This window comes from Notolabrus celidotus, chromosome 18 (assembly GCF_009762535.1).
Source record: "Notolabrus celidotus isolate fNotCel1 chromosome 18, fNotCel1.pri, whole genome shotgun sequence".
NCBI lineage: Eukaryota > Metazoa > Chordata > Actinopteri > Labriformes > Labridae > Notolabrus > Notolabrus celidotus.
Window position 1 is genome coordinate 21,610,044 of NC_048289.1, and position 21,636 is coordinate 21,631,679.

General features: G+C 39.9%; 1 protein-coding gene across 4 annotated transcripts in view; it reads right to left on the reverse strand.

Annotated features, from left to right (window-relative positions):
- Positions 1 to 3,147: 3,147 nt before the first annotated feature.
- cpxm2 (carboxypeptidase X (M14 family), member 2) overlaps positions 3,148 to 21,636 on the reverse strand; it is a 55,385-nt gene continuing 36,896 nt past the window's right edge. For all 4 annotated transcript variants that reach the window (XM_034707162.1, XM_034707161.1, XM_034707164.1 and 1 more), the window contains 10 exons: positions 20,832 to 20,916; positions 18,978 to 19,128; positions 16,857 to 16,945; positions 14,647 to 14,770; positions 14,341 to 14,537; positions 12,709 to 12,888; positions 10,172 to 10,469; positions 9,721 to 9,860; positions 7,570 to 7,669; positions 3,148 to 4,104 (listed from right to left, as the gene is read on the reverse strand). In XM_034707162.1, coding sequence (XP_034563053.1) covers positions 3,845 to 4,104; positions 7,570 to 7,669; positions 9,721 to 9,860; positions 10,172 to 10,469; positions 12,709 to 12,888; positions 14,341 to 14,537; positions 14,647 to 14,770; positions 16,857 to 16,945; positions 18,978 to 19,128; positions 20,832 to 20,916 — 1,624 coding nt within the window. In that variant the 3' untranslated portion in view covers positions 3,148 to 3,844. The remainder of the gene's footprint in view (positions 4,105 to 7,569; positions 7,670 to 9,720; positions 9,861 to 10,171; positions 10,470 to 12,708; positions 12,889 to 14,340; positions 14,538 to 14,646; positions 14,771 to 16,856; positions 16,946 to 18,977; positions 19,129 to 20,831; positions 20,917 to 21,636) is intronic.

The window sequence follows — 21,636 nt, forward strand, 5'->3', positions numbered from 1 at the left end:
TCCAATCGCTGTATCCTGTATTTTTTTTATCCTTTTCCCACAGCAAATGCATTCACCCATGTTTTGATTTGTTCAAAGAAAGTTCCTGGTACACAAGTAAGAATTTTCATCCTCCCACCATATTGAAGATTATAAAGATGAAGTTAAGACCACTGGTGTTTCAAGTGACCCTGTTTGCTAGCAACATTCAGTCAAATGCTTATTTTGTTATTTTAGTAAATAAGCTGAAAGTCGCCTGGTAACAGGGTCGCCTATTAAACCATGATACTGATATCTGCCTGTATAGTACATAATCCTCATATTGTTGGCTAGCTAACATGATGTGAAGAATTTACAGCAACAGAAACATTGTAAAAGTTGTAGAAGTAGTCATCAATAAAATAATAATTTTGCTTGTGTAAACATTTTACCACTCCTGTATAATCCATGATTTTCTGTCTAAATTGTTAATTCAGAGATTAACAGTTTTCTCTCTCCATTGTCAATGTGGATGCTAATTAATCGAGGAGTATTGAAATGGCCCCAGTTTGTTAGATTATTGACATAACCCAATACAACTTATGACCTAGAACATAGCTGTAAAACGTAATAACAACAGCATAGAGATGGCTGCCATGGGAAGATAATGTCTTGTGTGATGTTTTGAGTTTTTACATCCCAATGATTCTTCTGGCCTATTTGGGTTTCACATAGACTGTATAAATAATGGACGTAGTATCCGTGACGTCACCCATCTGTTCCTGAGCGCTATTTTGAAGCCAATCAACGGCGGCAGCCATATTGGAAATGCGGAACTCAACCAGGCATAGTGGGACGTAAAGAGGCAGTGTTTTGGGCTTCTTAGCCCATGTGTTCCCGACTGGGAGTAAAGTCAGTCATGACCTTATTTGGGCAAAAACTCATAATCTTAATATCTTCTGAACCGTCACGGTAGAAAAAAATTCACCCCCCGTACAGTGTGTGCCAATAGAGAGATTAGCTACTTAGAGCCAAGCCGTTTTTTGAACCAGACTGTAAACATGTTTATTTCTGCTGCAAAGATTGTCTTTTTTGAATTGGTGTGTATGTGGTTTCCAGTGTTTCTGCAGCCAGACTCAAGTGGATTCTCAATGAATTGCAGTTTATAACACTTCCGCATGGGCTTCATAGTTTGAAGCGGAGGTTGCCGCTTGGGTTTTCACCCTGATAAGTTTCCCATATCATAAAAATCACAAACCGAAAATGATAAAGACTAAATTAACAAATTAGCATTAAAAACTAATTTGAACTAAACTGAATTTGAAAAAAAAAAGAAATGTTGAAACAAATAATAAAAACTACTAAAATGATTTTATCCTCATGGATAAAAAGTGCAACTGGTGAAGACCCCCTTACTTTCCGCTATCCCCATTAGTATAGCTCATTTAAAATTTTCTGAACATTAGTCAAGACCAACCAAATGGATGTCTGCTGCACTTGCTAACCTTGTAATGCTTGCTTCTCTTCAGTATGTCACAGAGCTCTTCAAAGTTCATTTAACAACTTAGCAACCTACTCACAAAATTGGGAGAAATTCAGGAATATATTTTAAGTGGAAAATTCTTGCGACTCCTGTAAAGACTTAGCTCCTTTTCCTTTCAATTATATGCAAAAGCAACATAATGATGTAGCTGATTTGCAAACCAAAGCCTATTTGTTATCCAGCAACTTTTCAAACAGGGTTTCACTCTGCTTAATTAAACAAGCAGCACAACAGAGGAAGTATCTGATTTGTTTTGCAGGCATTTAGCTGTTTTATTGATTCTAATTTGTGCTTTTGCAATTAGTCACTTTATACAGGACTTAGTTTAAAATTCAAACTGATTAGTACATAGTGTTTGTCATTGGTGTCCATTGTAACAAAGGTCCTCCACATGGTTTTTAATAAAAAAGAAAAAGAGAAATTTCAGGGTTTCTTTTTTCATGGGCTTAAGTTAGCGTGGTTTTTAATTGGATTCTTTTGAAATGCATCACCCCTCTGTTTGTATGACTTGCATATTCATTTCCTCTGCCTCATATTCAAAGTCGCTGACTGTGGTGTGGAAACCGCGGTTCTATTAACAAGCTCTGATGTGTATTTTCCCCTCCAATGCTCTGAGATGATGACTGTGTGCGAGCCTCTTTTCAGTAACCTTTGGAGGAGGAGATAAGAGGTTGAGGTCTTCCTCTAATTGCATGTTGGCCAGAGAGGAGGATAGCTGGCGTTGTTGTCAGAGGAAGCTGCTGATCTGTAAAAGCCCCAGCAGAGCTCTGATAATTAGAGCCTTTCCTCCTCGACACTCCCACGATACGATCGCAGCACTGCAGGAATCAAATGAGATGATGCTTCAAATTAAACACAATGATTACAACTAAGTTATGGGACTGAAATGGAGTTTATTTTCCATTAGGGATGTTGAATCAAGCAGGAGTGAATGAGAAATAGGATTTATTAATAATAGAAGAGCAAAGAACATCCTTGTAAATTACGAACTCCTCTTCTGTCACATGCAGCCCAGATTTTGATGCTGTATTTAGCTGGTTTGGAAGGCATATATAACCTAAAATGGAAGGAACCTCTGAATACCACTAGCCTTTCATCCACTGTGACATTAGAAATACGAAATAATACTTTTAACCATTTTTTCTTTTAGATTTTTGAACTTTAAAATGGGTCAATTTGACCCACAACATAACAGGGGGGGTAAAACATGTAGATTCATTACATAGACCCATCTGTACAAATGTAGTCATTGGAAACTTAATCCATTGAGTATTTAAAAATACAGTTTCAGTTAATGACATATATGAACTTTTAATTTTTTATTTAATGTATTTTAGTTTTAAAAATAAAGAGATTTTCTATATTAATTGAAATCATATGAATGCACATTTTAATTGAATACTGTTTCTATAATTACAAATAATAAGTTCTCTAGACAAAATATTGCTAATTATCAGAATATGACACAACCATTTAAATGAGAAACCATCATGACATTGTGAGGAAATCACAAAACAGTATCCATAAAATGTAACCAACGGATCTGATCCTGTTATCGAGGAGTTATTCAAATATAGCTTGACTGAAGTTCTCACCTCCTGAAAATTAAACACACTCTCCTCCATGTGAGCGAATGAACAATTACAACATGTGCAAACAGTCTTTATTTAATAAACTGTCAAAAGCAAAGTGTATAAAAACAATCAGTGACACACTAGAGGTCACCGAGTCCAGGTTTTGAAAAAGCACCACAAAAATGTACAAGTGCAGGTAATGAAGCTTTTGTAATGGTTTACATAACTGTGTTACATAAGTTAATAAGTATGTACATAATGATTCACATAGCCGTTCCTCACAGTGGTTAGAGTTAGATACTAAACAGATCCCTCTGCTGTAGCTGGTGCTACAAGCTTCTCTCATTTTAACATTTCCTCCTTATATGATTTGATTGCTCTCTTTAAAATGGGTGTTTACTGTTGATGTGAGGGAGATCATGGGTGATGTCTTATTATTTCTCATAAGTTGAAAAAGGGTAAAATATCAGGTAAGCCTCTGACAGGATAAAACCTTTAACAGTTGATGTAAAAAACAAGATGATGTCTGATAGCAGACGCAGAGAGCTTATATCTGGGAACGGGGACAAAACCAAACCACACAAAACAACAAACAGCGCATCCTGTTTAAATTAATCCACATTTTCAATCTTTAAACACACATCCCATCTCTGGAGGAACCTGACAGAGGTCCAAACCCACACTGTGACTTCACCCGGTCTGATCAGAGCAGATGTTTGTTTTAAACTCTTCCTCCCTTCTCCTCCTCCTGCTGCTGCTCCTCGTACAGTCATGATGTTCCCAGACGTCTCTCTCTGGACCTCTGGGCTTGGGGCCGCCTGACAGGATATCTGATTGGCTGCTTGTTGAACTTCTCCATTATTTCTTTGATTCGGGACAGGTTGGTGCGACCGATGATGAAGTCACATCTGGTGGCGCCCATCTCGTAGCCCACCTCGCACTTCTTGGTGCTGAGGCTGTAGCCCTCAGCTCGGGCTGAGACTCTGTATTCTCCAGGGTTCAACAAGCGCCAGTAATCACCATCAGCAGCTTAAAGACACAACAAAACCATTTTTATGACCGTGTTTATGGTTACTATTCAGCGTGGTGAACTGGAGAATTAAGTTTGTAGCATATAAAGTCAGTTATTTTCACTGAATGCAGGTTTGTTTTCGGCTTATCTATTGAACGTATTCAGCTGTGCAAAAGATTCTGGAGAACAGAACAAGCCCTCTCTCCCCATGGTTAAAGATCAGAGGCTTAAGTTAACTATCTGCATGTTAACACTGATTGTATCAAAACTTGGGATGGCGTAATTTCAGATTACAGTAGATGTAGAAATGTTACTTCATGATGGCTAACTTTATGTGTCGTTATTTAACTAGCTTTATCAACAAAAGTAAATGTAAGATAAGTTTTTCCTCTATTCCTCATCTGTAATCTGGTTATTGTTGTGACCGATGTCTAATATGATGACCTAAACTAATGCGAAGATCATCTGATAGCGATACCTTCATCAGTAGCCGTTTAACATTATCAATCCAGCTATCAATTCTGCTGTAATAGTCAGCAGGCAGTAGCAGACACTGAGTCACCACTGCAGTCGTGGTGGCAGTAAAACAGCGGTATAATTTCTTCTGTTGCAGATATCACCAAGCAAATGCCCACATTTTAAATTCAAACAACTTAAACCACTTGAAAAAATTACAAACAAAAAACCCAAATCACTCAAAAAGTTTAAAAAATGTATAAAAAGTAACTCTGTTATATTCTTTCCTTCAGCGTGTCAGACCCACTTAATTGTAGTTATTTTATGTCAAGGACATCATTTGAGTCACAGTTTTTTTGGGGGAGGCAGTCGGTCAGTCCATAGGGAATTGGCTTGGGAACCAGTTCAAGTCCCGGTATGGACCAAGTTTGGCAATTGGACCAGTGGCTGGAGAGGTGCTGGTTCATTTGCCAAGGTTTCTCCTTGCACAAGGAACCGAACCCCAAACTGCTCGAGTGTGTTCCTCCTCACTCTTACGTCTCTCCATTGGTGCATGTCCACAGCATGTTTGTGTATGAGTATGTATCAGAAACAATGTGTGTGTATAACATGTTCAAAAAACGCCACAGGGATTAATAAAGTACATGTTAGTCGCCACTGCAGTCGTGGTGGCTAAGCAGGATTGTGCAGATTGCTCGCTGGATTCATCTTTAGGGGCCACTTGAGCCAAACCTACGCCCAAACCTCACAGTTCCCATTGAAAGATTATAACTTTGAGGAAACATGTACTTTATTAATGCCCATGGCGTTTTTTGAACATGCTACACACACACATTTTTTTTGTGACATACACTCGTACACAAACATGCTATGGACATGCACTAATGGAGAGATGTAAGAGTGAGGAGGACACACTCGAGCAGTTTGGGGTTCGGTGCCTTGTGCAAGGAGAAACCTTGGTAAATAAACCAGCACCTCTCCAGCCACTGGTCCAATTGACCAAACTTAGTCCATACCGGGACTTGAACTGGTTCCCAAGCCAATTCCCTATGGACTGAGCTACTGCCTCCCCCCAAAAACTGTGACTCAAATGATGTCCTTCACATAAAATCACTGCAATTAAGTGGGTCTGACACACTGAAGGAAAGAATATTAGAGAATTACTTTTTATACATTTTTCAAACTTTTTGAGTGATTTTGGTTTTTTGTGTGTGATTTTTTCAAGTGATTTAAGTTGTTTGAATTATAAATGCGGGGACTTGCTTGGTGATATCTGCAACAGAAGAAATTATACCGCTGTTTTACTATTTTTTTTTAATTGATTTTGCTCTTATTGATTGCTCATTTCCTGTTTTTATTGTTTTTATTAAGGGTTACCTTTTAAGCACTAAGCACCTTGTCACTTTGTTTGTCATGTATTGTCCTGTGCTGTTTGTTGTGTTGATGTTAAAAGGAGGCTGACTCACTGCAAACAAAATCTACCTACGGGTAAATATAAAGAAATCTTGAACCTTGAACTGCTGTGCACTGAGCCTGATGTTTTAAGCAAACTCAGTGTGTGAATTGAAAACTGAATTTAGTGCATATAATAGAGTTCCTTCTAAGCCCATGCTTAACTAATGTTTGAATATGATATTTGAACCATTAAAAATCTGTATTTCTGGTTAATTAAAGGATTCATGGATATTGACTTTGGTAGTTTTGCAGTTGGCACATGGAATAAGCAAACTCACTCATCCCTCTGTGGTGAAACTTTCAACAACGGGCCTTCTATCCCTGAGGTTTTCAAGTACAGGGGTCCATCGAAACAGAAGTTTAAGGTAAATCACAACAAACTCAACAGTCACACCCTCTTTTAGCAACAACAGCAGTATGCTAATGTTGTCCTAGAAAGCTGATTTTAAACAGCTTACAAAGCAGTAACAAAAAGCAGACACCACACAAGTTTTCATCTAAAGCCTTAAATTAAAGAGTTCTTTGTGTTCTACTTTTCAGAGGGGAGGTGATCTGTGTGTTCCTGTTTGGACTTTTATAAATAGCACTGCTTTGTCATGTTGGATTTTCTGCCTCTGTGTGTGACCTGCTGTATTTTCAGCCTTTGACTCATTCGCAGTGGCAACAGTGTTGATTCCTCTCGGTCATCCAAACGCCCACCTGACAGGTTTCAGCAGCCAGTGAGACAGATGAAATGTTCTATTGTCCATCTTAGGAGATGCTGAACATGTGCGCTCACATTCCTCAAATTGTTTCCTACAAAGCTTCAGTAAAAAATGCTAATAAGCAAATTGAATTTCAGTCTTACAAACATCTTTCCGACATGGATGTAGCAGCTGTCTGCTGTTGCTTTTCAGTGACTGTGGAACAAAATGCTTTTCAAATGTCTGTCTGTGAAGGTTTAAACATTTTAGAAGCCAATTGAAAGCAGCTGAAAATGTACAACTTTTAAAATAAATAAATAAATACCTTCAAATGTCTCCTGACTGCTCCTGAGAACATTTAGGTATCTGAGAGGAAGCTGTGACTTATACTTAGTTCCAGGAATAATAACAGCTAATGTCCCTTTTGGACATTCGATTTCACGCTCTGAGAACAAAACTACTTTGGCTTTGAAGGTTGCATTTTTCAGGCATCTGCAGCGATTACCTCTAGGACGCATGATCAGTAGTCAAATTCAGAGCAGACACTGTCTGACTGTGATCTGAGTCAGGCTCCGACCTGCAGCGCTGCTAAAATATACCAGCTGCTTTTATTTAAGCTTATTTATTCTGTCTTACTCTGGAATACTTAGTTACTGTAAGAGTGACTCAGTCCTGAGGGATAACCTGAATTATAGAGACAGTCGAGTCACTGCGCCCTGAGATAACCTCTTCTGCTTTGATCACAAGATATAAGCTTAGAGGCTTGTGTAAAATTACAGATATGATGGGGAAAATAACCCACATGCAGCTAAATACAAGATGAGAGACCCTCTAGTGCAGCTTGAAAACATTATGCAAAAAAAAAGTCTGTGAATTGAGATATTGTACCTGTGCGAATATCATGACTTATTCCCTCCACAGAGATGGATGCATTCGCGATTGGGCGACCTTGCAAGTCCCTCACCACACCTTTGATCCCACGATGCACCTGCACATGAAAAGCACAGTGTATTTAACCATTTGTGAAACCACCCTGAGTTTACCTCCAGAAACTTACTAATTCAACATGATGTATTTTAAATGAAGTGATGATATGATGTTTAATGCATGATCTTCAGTTTAACAGAGCTGTTAAGACTGTTTTTATAGCTCTCTTCCTCATATGCCTTCAATATTTCAACAAAAACTGTGTCCCAACATGGGGGCGGATCCTCTGAAGTCCATCACTAGAGAGAATATAACATAAGCAGATGACAAGCTTATCTTCTTTCAAAGTCTTCTCGAAGTTCAACTGAGAATGCTGATTTTTTTTCCTGCATGAATTGAGAAGACAAAACTTCTGCAACTTTCAATTTCATCCAATCCTCTGTGTACTGGCCAGTATTTAAATGAATCATACATTTTGAATCATGAATCATCAACCTCATCAACCCAAAATAAATGAGACTTTAGCATACATTGTCCTAATTTATTGCACATGACTGTATACTCAAACATACTTAAACTGCCTAGCAAAAGGTATACTTTAGAGGTAAAAACTGGGGATCTGTAGTTTATATTATGGAGATGATGGAAATGTGTGGACGGGTTCACAGTGAGGCAGGTAGACTTATTCCCTGTTATCAGTCAGATGTTGAATAACTACATCTGATGGATGCATGTTTATGTACCAATGGGTATGATAAAGAAGGGTCTGGAAAGGTATGGTAGGGTAGGGTATTGTGGGGTAGGTAAGGGTATGGTAGGGTAGTGTAAGGCAGTGTAGTGTAAGGCAGGGTAAGGCAGCACAGAAGAGGGCAGGGTAGAGTGGGATAGGGTAGGGCAACATACGTTAAGGTAGGGTAGAGAAAGGCAGAGTAAGGTAGGGCTAAGTTAAGGTAGGGTAGGCTAGGGTAGAGAAAGGCAGGGTAGGGCAGGGCAAAATAGGGCATGGAAGGGTAGTATATTGCGGGAAAGGGTAGAGTAGGTAAGGTTTAGGCAAAGTAGGGTAGGATTGGGTAAGGCAAAGCAGAGTCGGCTAGGATATGGCAGGGTAGGGTAGAGTAGGCCAAGTTAAGACAGGGTAGGCTAGGGTAAAGTAAGGCAGGGTAGGGTAGGGCAAAGTAGGGTAAGGCAGGATATGGAAAGGTAGGGTATGCTGGGAAAGGGTAGAGTAGGGAGGGTTTAGGCAGGGTCGGGTAGGGTCAGGTAGGGCAAAGCAGGGTAAGGTAAGGGGGGTAGGGTAGGGTAGAGTAAGGCAAGGTAGGATAAGGCAAATTAGGGTAAGGCAGGGTATGGAAGGGTAGGGTATGGGGGATAGGGTAGAGTAGGGTAGGTTAAGGTAGCGTATGCTAGGGTAGATAAAGGCAGGGTATGCTAGGGTAGGGAAGGTTTAGACAGGGTGGGGTAGGTAAGAGTAGGGTAGGATATTTTAGGGTAGGGAAAAGTAGGAAGTGTAGGAATAGTACAGTATGATACATCGTGACAGGATACCATAGCCTGGGATGCAATACATTGCGACATAACACAATACAATGCAATATAATACGATATAAGATTCTATACAATACACTTCAATACCATACCATCTGCTAGGTATGCTACCATATTATATGATATGATAAGATGGGATATAATCAGATAGGATATAATAGGATAAGATAAGGTAAAACAAGACAAGACAAAATTAGACAAGATAAGACACTTAATTGGCCCCATAGGAAAACTGGTCTTGGACTCAAGTGCTGCACATTTAGCTGCCCTCACAGTAGTGTATGAATGTTCAGATAGGATCAGTGTTAACAAGTTAAAAATATCACCTGAATGGATAATTAATTTTGCTTCATTTGAGTTTATACTGTACCAATTTGCTTACTGGGCATCAATACAGCACTTTTTAGTAAACAAAAAAGTGTGAGAGAGATTGGGTTAAAGTTATGGTCAAATCTGTATCAGGATATTCCAAAAATAACTTTAAAATACTAAAAAGCATGTGTCTTTGTGTGTTTCTGTGATTACTGTGTCTATGTGTGAGCTGCGGGGGCTGCCTTGCCTCTGTACCTGCTCCATGAAGACAAGAAGAGACTCGCGATTGTTCTCCCACTCCTCTGGCAGCTCGCTCTCATGAGGGAATTTGTCACAGCCCACATACATCGACAACTCAAAGCAGTTGGTGTGCAAATAGCTGAAATCATTCAAACCTGCCAAGAAAGAGAAACATATCTGAAGGCTGTTGTCAGCTTAGGTCAGAATTCTGGCTTTTTGTCGGCCACAGATTTTGGTGATTTGAAAGTCTGGCTTTGTTTGTTTTTCTTTGAATTTTTACATGATGCTTGGAGCTAAATCTTATAGGCTTTGAAACAACCAAAGGGCTTCAGGCCTGAATATGCAGATGTGCTCATGTGTGCTAAACAAAGCTAGAGCTCAAAGGCTCAGAGCTTGAGCAGAGAAATCCTGCAGAGCACAGCGTCAGGATCAGAGAGAAAACACACAGGAAGCTTTGGACACTAACTGCCAGCCGCTGTGTGCCAGGCCGCCCCGTTTATAGTGCCGTCTTCTTTGGCGAAATCTTCGGTGTGGCAGACCCTTCTGTTAGCGTCAGTCATCAGACGGTGGGTGGAGGCGTAAGAGAAGGCCAGCCAGCGGAAGACGTGGTCGTCTGGAGTTGGGGTCGGTTCCCTAGTGACCCCCTGGGAGCGAGTTTTATCATACGGGAAGGTCACCACCAGCTCGCCGCCCTGGAGGTTACTGCCCAGCACGAAGGGTATCTTCTCCATCCACGCTATCAGAGCCCGAGTCTCCAAGGCAACCTGCAGCAGGGACACAGGGGAGGCGGGTTTAATGTAATATGTGCAATCATCTCAGCGATGTAATTGCTAAATTAACTCCCTCATGCTGAAAATAATTTCACTGAGATGTGCTCTCACGTGGGAGCGATAACACTATCAAAAAGACGACTCACACACTGCTGAGCTGTAAACTAATATCACTAATAGTTATCCTGAGAAGTTGAGAATGTTATCAATCTACTTCAACACACTGACCAGCACGAGATGTATCACAAAAAACAGGATTTATTGTCAATTCAAGACTAAAGAGAAATTGTCAACATATTGACTTTTAAAGAAGTCACCATGTTCCAATTTCCCAGCATGTGTTGTTGTAAAACATCACAGTTCATGTCTACATTTGTGTATTTTTGACATGTACAAGTAATGTCAAAAAGGGGATAAAACCGGCCCTGCTGTTCAGGCTCGTATAATCAAAGCAGCCCTCCTGTCTCTGAGCTCTGATTGGGCCAGTCAGCGAGGCGAGGGAACAAGGCGAGGATGCTTTTCACAGCTTCCTGAGCACAGATGGGTATCCCAGCTCTGCAGCTGCAGCAGCTATTCTGGAGGCTCTGTGTGACTCACTCCATGCTCCCGGTAACGTCAAACCGCTCGTGAGGATGAGCTTTAAATAGATCGCTGGGTGTATTTTAGCTCACGACAGCCCTGTCACAAATAGCGAACGCACATGCATCTCTGAAAATAGACAGTGCTGATATGCCTGTGCTGGTGGGTTTTTTTTGGGGGGGGTTTTGTCACCCTTTTCAAGAGAAGGGGGGCCGTCACTGGGAGTTTGCTTGTTAAAATTGAGGAAGTGCAAGCAAGGACATGGAGTTATAATTTGTCACCAGGGAGGATGTGTCTGTAAACTGAACATAAATCCTAATTTAAAGATTCCACAAACAGTGGCTGAAATATGATGCTGTTATATCTCTTTATAAATAGAACACCCCTCTTATCAGTAAGGGCGTGAGTCACTTCACTTCACTAAGTCACAATTTGATTGTATTTATTTTTTTTAGGCCACAATTCAATTCAAAATCAAATCTTGATTCAAAACAATTCACACAATATCGCTCACAGAACTTTTATTTGTTTGGATAATTGTGTATGGGTAGCAATTACTAGATTCTTCTTCTCCCTCCTGTGTTAACATGTAAGGGTGAAGTTCTATCAAAATGGAACAGGTAATTTATTTTGGTATCCCTTTTTGTCCGTTCAGAATAAGCTGTCATTTTGGTTAAGTGGAGCAGGGTGTGTTGGTCAGCTGTCGTTGGCAACTTCTTCAAACACCAGGTGCTGGTCTTTGGTGTGAGCTTGGGCATTTGAAGTGTTTCCCAAATGCTCAACTTTCAATTTGCACATTTTGCATCCAGATACATTGTGTGAAAATCCTATATACCAGGGGGGATTGTTGTATCCACAGTGAACCCAAATGCAGGCCTTTTATGAAAACAGGAGTGACTAAATGTCTTGCTGCTCTATGGACATAAATGAGCTATTCTTAGAGCTAGTTGCTCTTGCGTCAGGGCCAGCACACCCCTTTACGCAGCTATGTTCTATGGAAGATGTTGGACAGCAAACAGTGCCAACAGTGGGTTTGCCATGTCAAACCTGTCTGCTGGGGAAACAAAACAAAAAAAGAAATCCAGGAACCAATTTTGGAATTTTCAATTAAGTTGAAACTGCAGGAATTAAGAGTTGTGATTCTCATTTCAATACATTTTTCCCCCACTTGTTAGTACTTTAAAGCTCCTGTCAGGAACTTTTAGTCTGCATTGATTTTGGCGCCCCCTGTGAACAAAGTAGTTAAGTGCATCAGGATACATCAAGAATGGGTTCCAGTTTCTTTTATTATAAATTGTATATGATAAGTTAAGAAAAACCTTTGACAAATGAGATCTATGTTCAAAATACTGAGTTGTCTTGGTTCCCTAATGATGACATGATGGATTAATTTTAAATCTTTTGTGTATTTCTAGGCAGCTTTCATTTCTAGAGCTTGGAAAAAAAGGTCAGGATGGTTTGTTTCTTTAATATTATTATTGTAACTTTTGTGTCTACTCTTGGTTGGTGTTCTCTTTGTCTTATTTGTTATTTTGAAACTGTTTGAAAAAATAGATAAACCAAATCAATAGTTCTCAGAATGTAATCCCTTTCAAGTACGATTGTTGAAATTTCAGCTTTAAAGGTGTTTTAAATATGACTGAATCGCACTAACCGATGCGTTTTTGGACAGGTACCATTCCGGGATGGGAACATGATGGTTGAACATTTTGCGGGGGATCCACTTCTTGGCCTCAGCTTCCCACAGTATAGAGTTAAGATCAGGGAAGTTATGGTGAATGTCTATTCCATCGTTGCTCCATCGACCCAGAGACCAGCCGCTGAGCTCTGAACCCTTGGTGGAAAAAAAGAACACAATGTCAAGAGAACTCAAAGCCTGATAGTTGTTAGTGGTAACTTTTTCATGGCTTGATGGGATGCGTGTGGGTATTGGTATTACATCTATGACAGGTGCAGAGAAAACAGAGTTCCATCACTACATTTTTTTATGAAATAATAACACTGAAGGTGTAATCACAAGGTCAAGCAGTCCACACAAGCAGCAGCAAACAGGGGTGTTATTGGCCCTTTAAATGTCTGTCATCAGTGGTCAGAGAAGTACAGTACAGATAAAAAGGTAGTATGATAATAGGCCATTTAGGAGTCTGATAACATGTGAGTGGAATCAGCTAGAACACACATTGTTTGATAGCAACCAAAAACATATGCTGCAACTAATCTTAGGCTACGTTCACACTGCAAGGCTTAATGCCCAATTTCGATTGTTTGCTCAGATCTGATTTTTTTGTTTGCCTGTTCACATTACCATCTATAATGTGACCTTTATCCGATTCCAGTGTGAACTGTTTGCGGCTCCAAACTGCCCCGCATGTGCAAAAGAACAGTAACAATGATGTCACATGCAGCTGTTTCACAAGTTCTTCCGATATACCTTCAAACACAGACCGGTTACGGTTCGAGCCATTATTAATTTTTAGCACTAGCCTTAAGCTAGGTAGCCTTCCATGTGAGAGGGACCCCCTCTAAAACGAGATGGCACATCTCAAGGGATTTATCCCAATAAATGCATTTCTTCAAATTATCTGACAGAATAGCTTCCTATGGTCTCAACAGAAGGTTGGATGAGATCCCACTTAACCTTAAAGCAGCTGAAGAGCCAAAACAACAGACTGAAAAAACCCTTTAACTGTAGAGTTTGGTATTCATACAGAGTGGGTACTGCAGGAGAAGGGATAAGGCTCTCTGAAACTTTGCATCGGCAATTATAAAAAGAATATAAGAGCGAGAAACAGTTTTTCTTTCTGCCCCTTTATAAGCCTAACTGGGTTGAATAGGTTCAGATCTTTAACTGCATGTTCATGCAAATTTCAAACAAGCCGACATGGGAATTAGCTGTTAGAGACACTATTAGCTTTTGTGAAACAGACTGACATACATCAGGGCACCAAAGGACATGATGTCACCGACTGTACAGAGGCCAAGCTCTGTCGCTTTCAACATCTTTCATTTGTCTTTATCTATCTGTCTCATTAATATTGTGCCTTTAATCTTGCAGGCCTGCACATGGTTACAGACCACGCCCAGCAACATGTGTCTCAGTGGAATTTTACTGAAGAACAGGCTGTGCACCTCTGCTATGTTCACTCATAAAAGACATATAAAACCATTTTCCAAAATCCACCTTCACCATATGGCTGGTATATGAGGAGAAGCCCTGCCGAGCAGATATTTGTGCCTTATCCACCAGAGGCCAGCGTGCGATATGAGGTCACTAATGCAGACCTACCGCTTCAAAGGCTTTCTCGTACCCATCGGGGTTGACAGATGGCAGAAGATGGATCCTGGTCTCCTCCACCAGGTGACGGACCCGCTGGTTGCCAGACAGATACTCCAGACACATGAACTGCATCAGCAGGAGGAGCAGCTCTCGCCCCAGCACCTCGTTACCATGGGAACCAGCTGTGTAGCGAAACTCAGGTTCACCTGGTCAGCAGGTTGATACGAACCGGAGAAATGGGGGGAAGATTAAGGAACACAATGTGATGTCTCTAATATTGTTACTAGTATACCTTTACTTGTTAAACAGACTCACCAGCTTCATGCTCTCCTGGGTTGTCAGAGATCTCGATGGCATACAGCTTGAGGCCACTGTGGCTCTTTCCAATGTTATAGATCCGAGTGATGTTGGGACACATTTCATTAACCACCTTCATGAGCTGTGAAAGGTGAATAAAGAGGCGTCACATGTTGATAAATGACATGGAATCACAACATTTAAGATTTTACAATTTCTACAAAACATGGAACCTTTTTACCTCACTTCATTTTACAGTTGTAGTTCCTATTGTAACACCGTAATATGTGTAACGTTGGCTTACAGTGTAAGTAAACAAATGCCATGCATACTGGTCGCACTGGATGCTAAATGAGTCATGGGTTGACTTGGAGCAGCTGGGAGTTCAATGCCTGATCAGCATTTTGGCAGATAAGCATATCTGTCACATGTTGGACACCACTCACTAAAATACAAAAAGTTGAGTTCTGTTATGTTGTTATGCAAAGCTTTTCTGCTCTTAAATTAAAAGGAGACAGCGGGTAACATTAGCCTATATAACAATCCAAGCCAAGGGGGGAAACGCATGCTGTTTTGGAACTTGCAGTAATTTCCTCAACCAATGTTTGTTGGTTTTGGCTTTAGAGTAGTAAAAAAATCATCTCCATGTTATTGGAAATCTTCAGAAAATCAACACAGACCTTTTCTAATAACATTCCAGTTAAGGAGCGAAAGTGGCCATGGTAATTGTGAAGACAGACTCGTACAGGAGCTGACCCATTACTAACACTTACAACTAAGAGTGGAGACAGAGACAGGGAGAGTGCATCTGGTAAAGGACTAACAAGCTATTAAGTAAAGCCACTGTGTTCATGTCACAAATCAGTGTTTGGTTTGTCTGCCATCTGCTGCAGAAGTCATTAACCAAGCTGGAGTGATGGTGTTTTAATGAAGTCTGGGGTTGAATCGTGACTATTCTTACCGTGGAAATTATTACACAAGTGTCTGGTTTGTTCATAAAACAAATGATCAGAAGCTGGCAGAAGAGTTCTCGCTCCAAACTCCCTTTAAAAACACACCTGGATTGCTTTTACTGGGATCAATGTAGAAAATGTTGTCTTAAGATAGAGTTCACATGCCTTACCTGGGACTTTGTCATAACTTGGGGGAAGTTATATTTCTTCTACTAAGATTGTGTTTGAATCTGCTTGTACAGATTAAACTCTCTGCTCCAGCTAACATAATCATTCAAGGTACAGCAGGCATCTTGGCCCAGGATGTGCAAGGGTAATCAAAGGTAATGTGCCATCTTCCTGTTTGAAAAATGTGGAGAATGTTCTCTTTTTGCACCTCCTTTATAACGCCTGACCATATCAGTATTCCCAGGGAGGCCACATTACAATCAGCTGTGATCTAAGGAAAGGACAGCCCTTAAGCAATATAATAAATGTATTTTTCACTCCTCTCTTGGGGCATGTACTTTATTTGAAAAGCTAAAAAAAGCTATTTGGACTATGAGGTTCCGGCACAGCCTTATTCAAACTGTTGTGGTCGAGGGGGTGATAATGCACCATGTACCTGATTGGAGAGAAGAAATGTCAAGCGTGAAAGAGCTTTTAAAAATAGTCCTTCCTTTCTTTGTGAAGGTCTATTGAGGCTTCACACCCTGCCTGACATACATTAGCTTTAAAAAGTGCAGACAGAAAGTAAAGAAAAAGACATTTCATTCCCTGTTAGAGCCCTGGAGGCTTGTTTCTGGGGCAGTCTCATTTAAAAGAAACTGCTGTTTAACAATGAGCCATACGTTAGAAGCATATATTCGCATGGTGGGTCATAACAGCAGTTTAAGACACCTGTAGGCAACTGTTTAGAACAGAGGAGCTGCTGCATTACTGACCATTACGATGCACAGCACTTGTACCTTCACAAGCACTGACTCTCAGTGTTAGCAGTGACAAATACAGCTGTCTTCCTGCTCAGTACAAACAGACTACTGCTCATGACAACTATATGAATAAGTAATGACACAACCCAGGAGATGCTTAATGCATTTTCATGTGGCGGCATCACTCGCTCCATTTGTTAGTGTTGCACACTTTGTTCTTGTAGAGGACATAACTTGTCTGCAGTTAGAAGGGATGTTTTATTGCACCATGCAAAAGCTGGTGACTTTGCTGAATGAGAAAAAAGAGCTTGGTTTCTGTAAGTGGGCCGATGAGCTCTGCTGTTTTCCGTTAGCCATGACTCACCTGTCTCATTTCCTTGTAGCTGTGATGTCGGAAGTCCAGGTCGTCTGTGGTTATTACTTCATTACGCCTGTGGTAGTAATTATTTGGATCTAAGTGAAATCATAAAAATACAGAGTTATTATTGAGGTGGATTTTTAGACATTACATGAGGTTATTTTTATTTGCAAAGATACCAAAGGAAGGAATGATTAAGGAAGGGCAAAAGCATGAAGACAATAAATCCTGAACACCTGCTCTATTCACTTTGTTTCAGATTCAGTGAAGCCTTTATTACAAAAATGTCCTGTGTACCTCTAGTGTCTAAAGCCTCTCAAGAAACTGCAGCTTGTTCAGAACGCTGCTGCCAAAGTTTTAACAAGGAGAAAGAAAACGGATAACATAAATCCTCTTTTAAAAACTCTGCACTGGCTCCGTGTTTCTTTTAGAATTGATTTTAAAGCCCTTTTACTTGTTCTTAAAGCTCTTAACAGCCTTGCTCCTCCATACATTACTGATCTCCTGTCATTTTATGTTCCAGCCCGATCACTGAGGTCCTCGAATGCTTCCCTTTTAAATGTTCCTTGTGTGTCTCACACAAGTGCCGGCCAGAGAGCTTTCTGTTTTTATGCCCCTAAGCTGTGGAACTCTCTGCCTCTGGACTTCAAAACAGTGAGCTCTCTGGGTGTTTTTAAAAGTAAACTTAAGACTTACCTTTTTAATCTAGCTTTTGATTTGGAGTAGTTTATTTTTAGCCCTGGACTGCATTATTATTATTTTTATTATTTTAATCATTACTATTTTAATTGTTGTTTTAACATTTATTTATCTTATTTATAAAAAAATAATTATCTATTTATCTATTTATTTCTTGTATTCATCTGATCTTGTTAACGCTGCTTTATTTTTAACTTTTCTTTCCACTCTTACTTATTTTATTAAATTTACTGTATTGATTTTATTTCATTATTAAATATTTTATTTATAATCCTGCCTTTTATTATTTTACCATTGCTGTTGTTTTCTGTCTCTCTGTTATTCTGTGAAGCACTTTAGGCTGCATGTTTTTATTTATGAAAGGTGCTATATAAATAAAGTTGAGTTGAGTTGAGTTGAGTTGAGTTGAGTTGAGTTGAGTTGAGTTGAGTTGAGTTGAGTTGAGTTGAGTTGAGTTGAGTTGAGTTGAGTAGTGGTATCTACACACGTTTAATATACTGTGATAAGGGTTGAATAGTATTTAAATCTGATGTATTCCTCCGGTATGAAATAGAAAGCTTTTATAGTCACTGTTTCACAATGCAAAAAATGAACAGCACCACTTCTGAGTGGTGCTTGAAAAGTAAAGGTTCAAGCTTTCACACCATATGAGAACACTTACACACAAAGCATACATCATAAAACAAGACACAGTAATGTAAACACATGCTAAGTTGTTGCAAAAAGCAACAAAAAATATCTATATTCTGTCCCTTCACTGGAGGACAAAAGAAAACATTGGTTGCTCTATATTCTACTTTGTGTGTTTGTGCCTTCCGACTGATGAGGGCCAACCAATAAAGTTACACATGAGAGGCAAACCAGTAGGAATAACACTCAGAAACATGCTGTTGTAACTGCAACATGTTAATAGTTGCCTACTCCAGTTAAGAGTCAGTTTCTGGATCATACTGTATGTGTAGTGTATTGGTGCTGTTTTCTTCTGGAGCGCTCGCCATGTGTTTTTTTGGTGTTTTTCTACCTCTGCATCTATCTGCAAAGGCGGAAAAACACCTCACGTCCTGTCTTTCCTAAGCTTTCCTGTCACAAGTAAAAATCAACTGAATTCAAGACCTTGCTTAAAAGACAACTGAACTGTTATAAACAGCTAAAAATATCATTGTATGGTACCTTCAATGGTCAAAGATAATGGACTGATCATGTGATCTCAAACTAATTTCAACATTTCACTGGCCACCTCACTGATTTGATTACATTTCAGGGAAAAGTTCACTAGGATTCTTTTTCCCATAGACTTCTGCAATGGTCAACATGTTATCGTAGGGTAAATCTCTGCCTGAAAAAGGCTTTAATCCAGATCACTTTGATCTTTCTCCCCCTCAGTTTAATCATTTCTATATATCTGCACTGCCCATACAAACCCGTCACCTGGCATGGGACAGCCAAGGATCTCCACCCTCATACAGATGTTGCCGATGGGGAACCAAGACTGAGGGTTGACTCGAATGTATCGGGCAACCATGGGCACTGGAAAGATGTTCCGGACTGGGATCTCCTTTTCCCTGTTTCCAGTGAAGATCTACTGAGACAAAGACATTAGACAAGATGGTGTATAAGAGACTACAGTTGATTTTAGTCATTTACTTATTAGAGCTTGAGACAATTTAAATTTAGCCTTAAATCAAAGAAGTAAACGTACGCAAGTATGATGTCGCCACAAATCTGTGAACCCTGCTCTAAAGCCTGTTGCTCCATATTTTAGCTTTCACAAACCTGTTTTTTTCGGGAGTCAATATTGATGATATTTGAACAAGAGGATGGATACGCTTTGCTATGTTTCTTTGGCAGTTGACAGGTTGGTAGCGGCTAGTTGCCCGTCCTAAAGCACAACCTTCTTTATCTTTGATTTAAATTGAAATAGGGCCACAACATGGACAATAAATGGAAAGCTGCACTTAGGAAAAAATTCAAAGTCAATACTACAAAAAGAAAACAAATGAGAATTAGTGTTATTTTCCAAATACTTCTGTAAAATTAAACTGTTGAGTTGCCCCCTGATGGCCATCAGAGAGAATGCAGATTTATGGCACTAATGAGCTGGCTTCACTTCATCTTTTTTAACGTCATTTTTGGGGTAATGAATGAATGACTTCATTAAAGCTAGGGTTGGTAGTCACGGGAAACTAGCATGAATTTGAATGTAGCATTTCCTCAAGACTCCGTCTAACCCCTCCCCCCCTCCCCTCGGAGACGCTCAGCGCTCCTCCAAAACGACGCTCCCACTCACATGCACGATCGCAGCTGATTAATGACCATATGATTGTTACTGAAAGCGGTCCTCATGAAAGACAATACCTCCACATCCGATGCACAGTCTATGATTAGAATTCTAGTCCTGGTTATTGACTATGTCTAAATAAAAAAAACTGAGTATAAAAGAAGGAGCACACAGTGTGTTGAATGTTAAACAAGCATTTGGGATACTAAGTTTAGAAAGCACATGCACAGGACAGTGAAAAAAAGATCCACATAACCCTTTTACAAACATTTTTGCCCTTGCAGAATGTCACCAAACCTTTATACCACTGGGGTTTTATTGTAAATTCTAACGCCCACGGTTATGGTTCCTCTCTGCACCTCTTGGCATTTTGAAAGACTAACAGTGCAGTTTGGCATTTGGCATAAAAAGTGGGAGAGTGGGTGATGAAAAAGCTTGTAGCAGGGACTAAATTACTGTAGGGGCATTAGTTCCCACATCAGTGACATCACAAGACAAGGAGTAGTACAGCTATGCTAATATTTGATCAGTGGGGAGCTAATAGGGTATGATTTTTCCAACAAAATATCTATTAAATTTGATCTGCCTCATTATTTGTGATAGGATTCTTAATAGTGTTATTCTACAGCTGAATTCATTGATGTCGTTTTAGCTTATTGTCAAGGCCTTTCTGTATTTAGTTTTTGACAACTGAGTTAAATCATAAGCCAGAAGTAAAAGAGACGCAGCTCTGACAATCAGCTGGAATGAGCTTCCCATCTGTTCAAGAATCATCAGTATGTACTAAGCCTGGAAATCAGTGGAGATTGGAATTTTTCTCTATAATTGCTCTGAAGTATAAATTCATTTTGCGTTCAGGCTACACTGAGTCCTCAAGGCTCCTTGTGACGTGTGTTTACATAAAGAACGAATGATAGTTAAAGCCTTACAGCGCTTAGATAATTGCCTGCTTTTGAAATATATGTCAAGAGATAGAAGTTTTAATTGTCTCTGTTGTTGCTCACCATGTCTTCCGAGCCGTTCTTCAGTGTTATCCAGGTGTGACTGTCGTTGCTCACCATGACTTTGTAAGAGGTCACCCAGTCGCTCCTGTTAAAGAGTTGAACAATAACATTTCCTCTCAGGCTGAATTTAATGCAAATGGACTTCTGAGGTGGCTGTGAGGAAGTCTCTGTGCACACATCCAGACATGTTAATTCTCACAGGGTGAGAGCGTGTTTCAAAATAGCAAACCGGAGGTCACAGCATTCATTATACACTTGTCACTTGAGGCTTTTATTTTAAACTTTTTAAAGTTTATTGAGTCTGAATGAGAGGAAATTAACTTTCTTGTTTTTTTGCAGAGTTTGAATGAACATTTAAACCACTCTTCATCCTTATGGTCAATATCATGGTACCCAGTAGCTTATTAGCCTAGTATAGCTTGGCACAAATACTGGGGGGAAATATCATCTAGTAGCAACGTAGACTGTATAAAATATGGACGTAGTATCCATGACGTCACCCATCTGTTCCTGAACGCTGTTTTGAAGCCAATCGAAGGCGGCAGCCATATTGGAAATGCAGAACTCAACCAGGCAGAGTGTGACGTAAAAGGGGGGAGTTTGAGCCTCTTAACCAACAGCTATGTGTTCCCGTCCGGGAGTCAAGTCAGTCATGTCCTTATTTGGGCAAAAACTCTTAATCTTAATATCTTCTGAATGGTCGCGTTAGAAAAAATTTCACCCCCCGTACAGTGTGTGCCGTTTAGAGAAATTGGCTTTGTAGGGCCAAGCCATTTTTTGAACCAGGCTGTAAACATGTTTATCA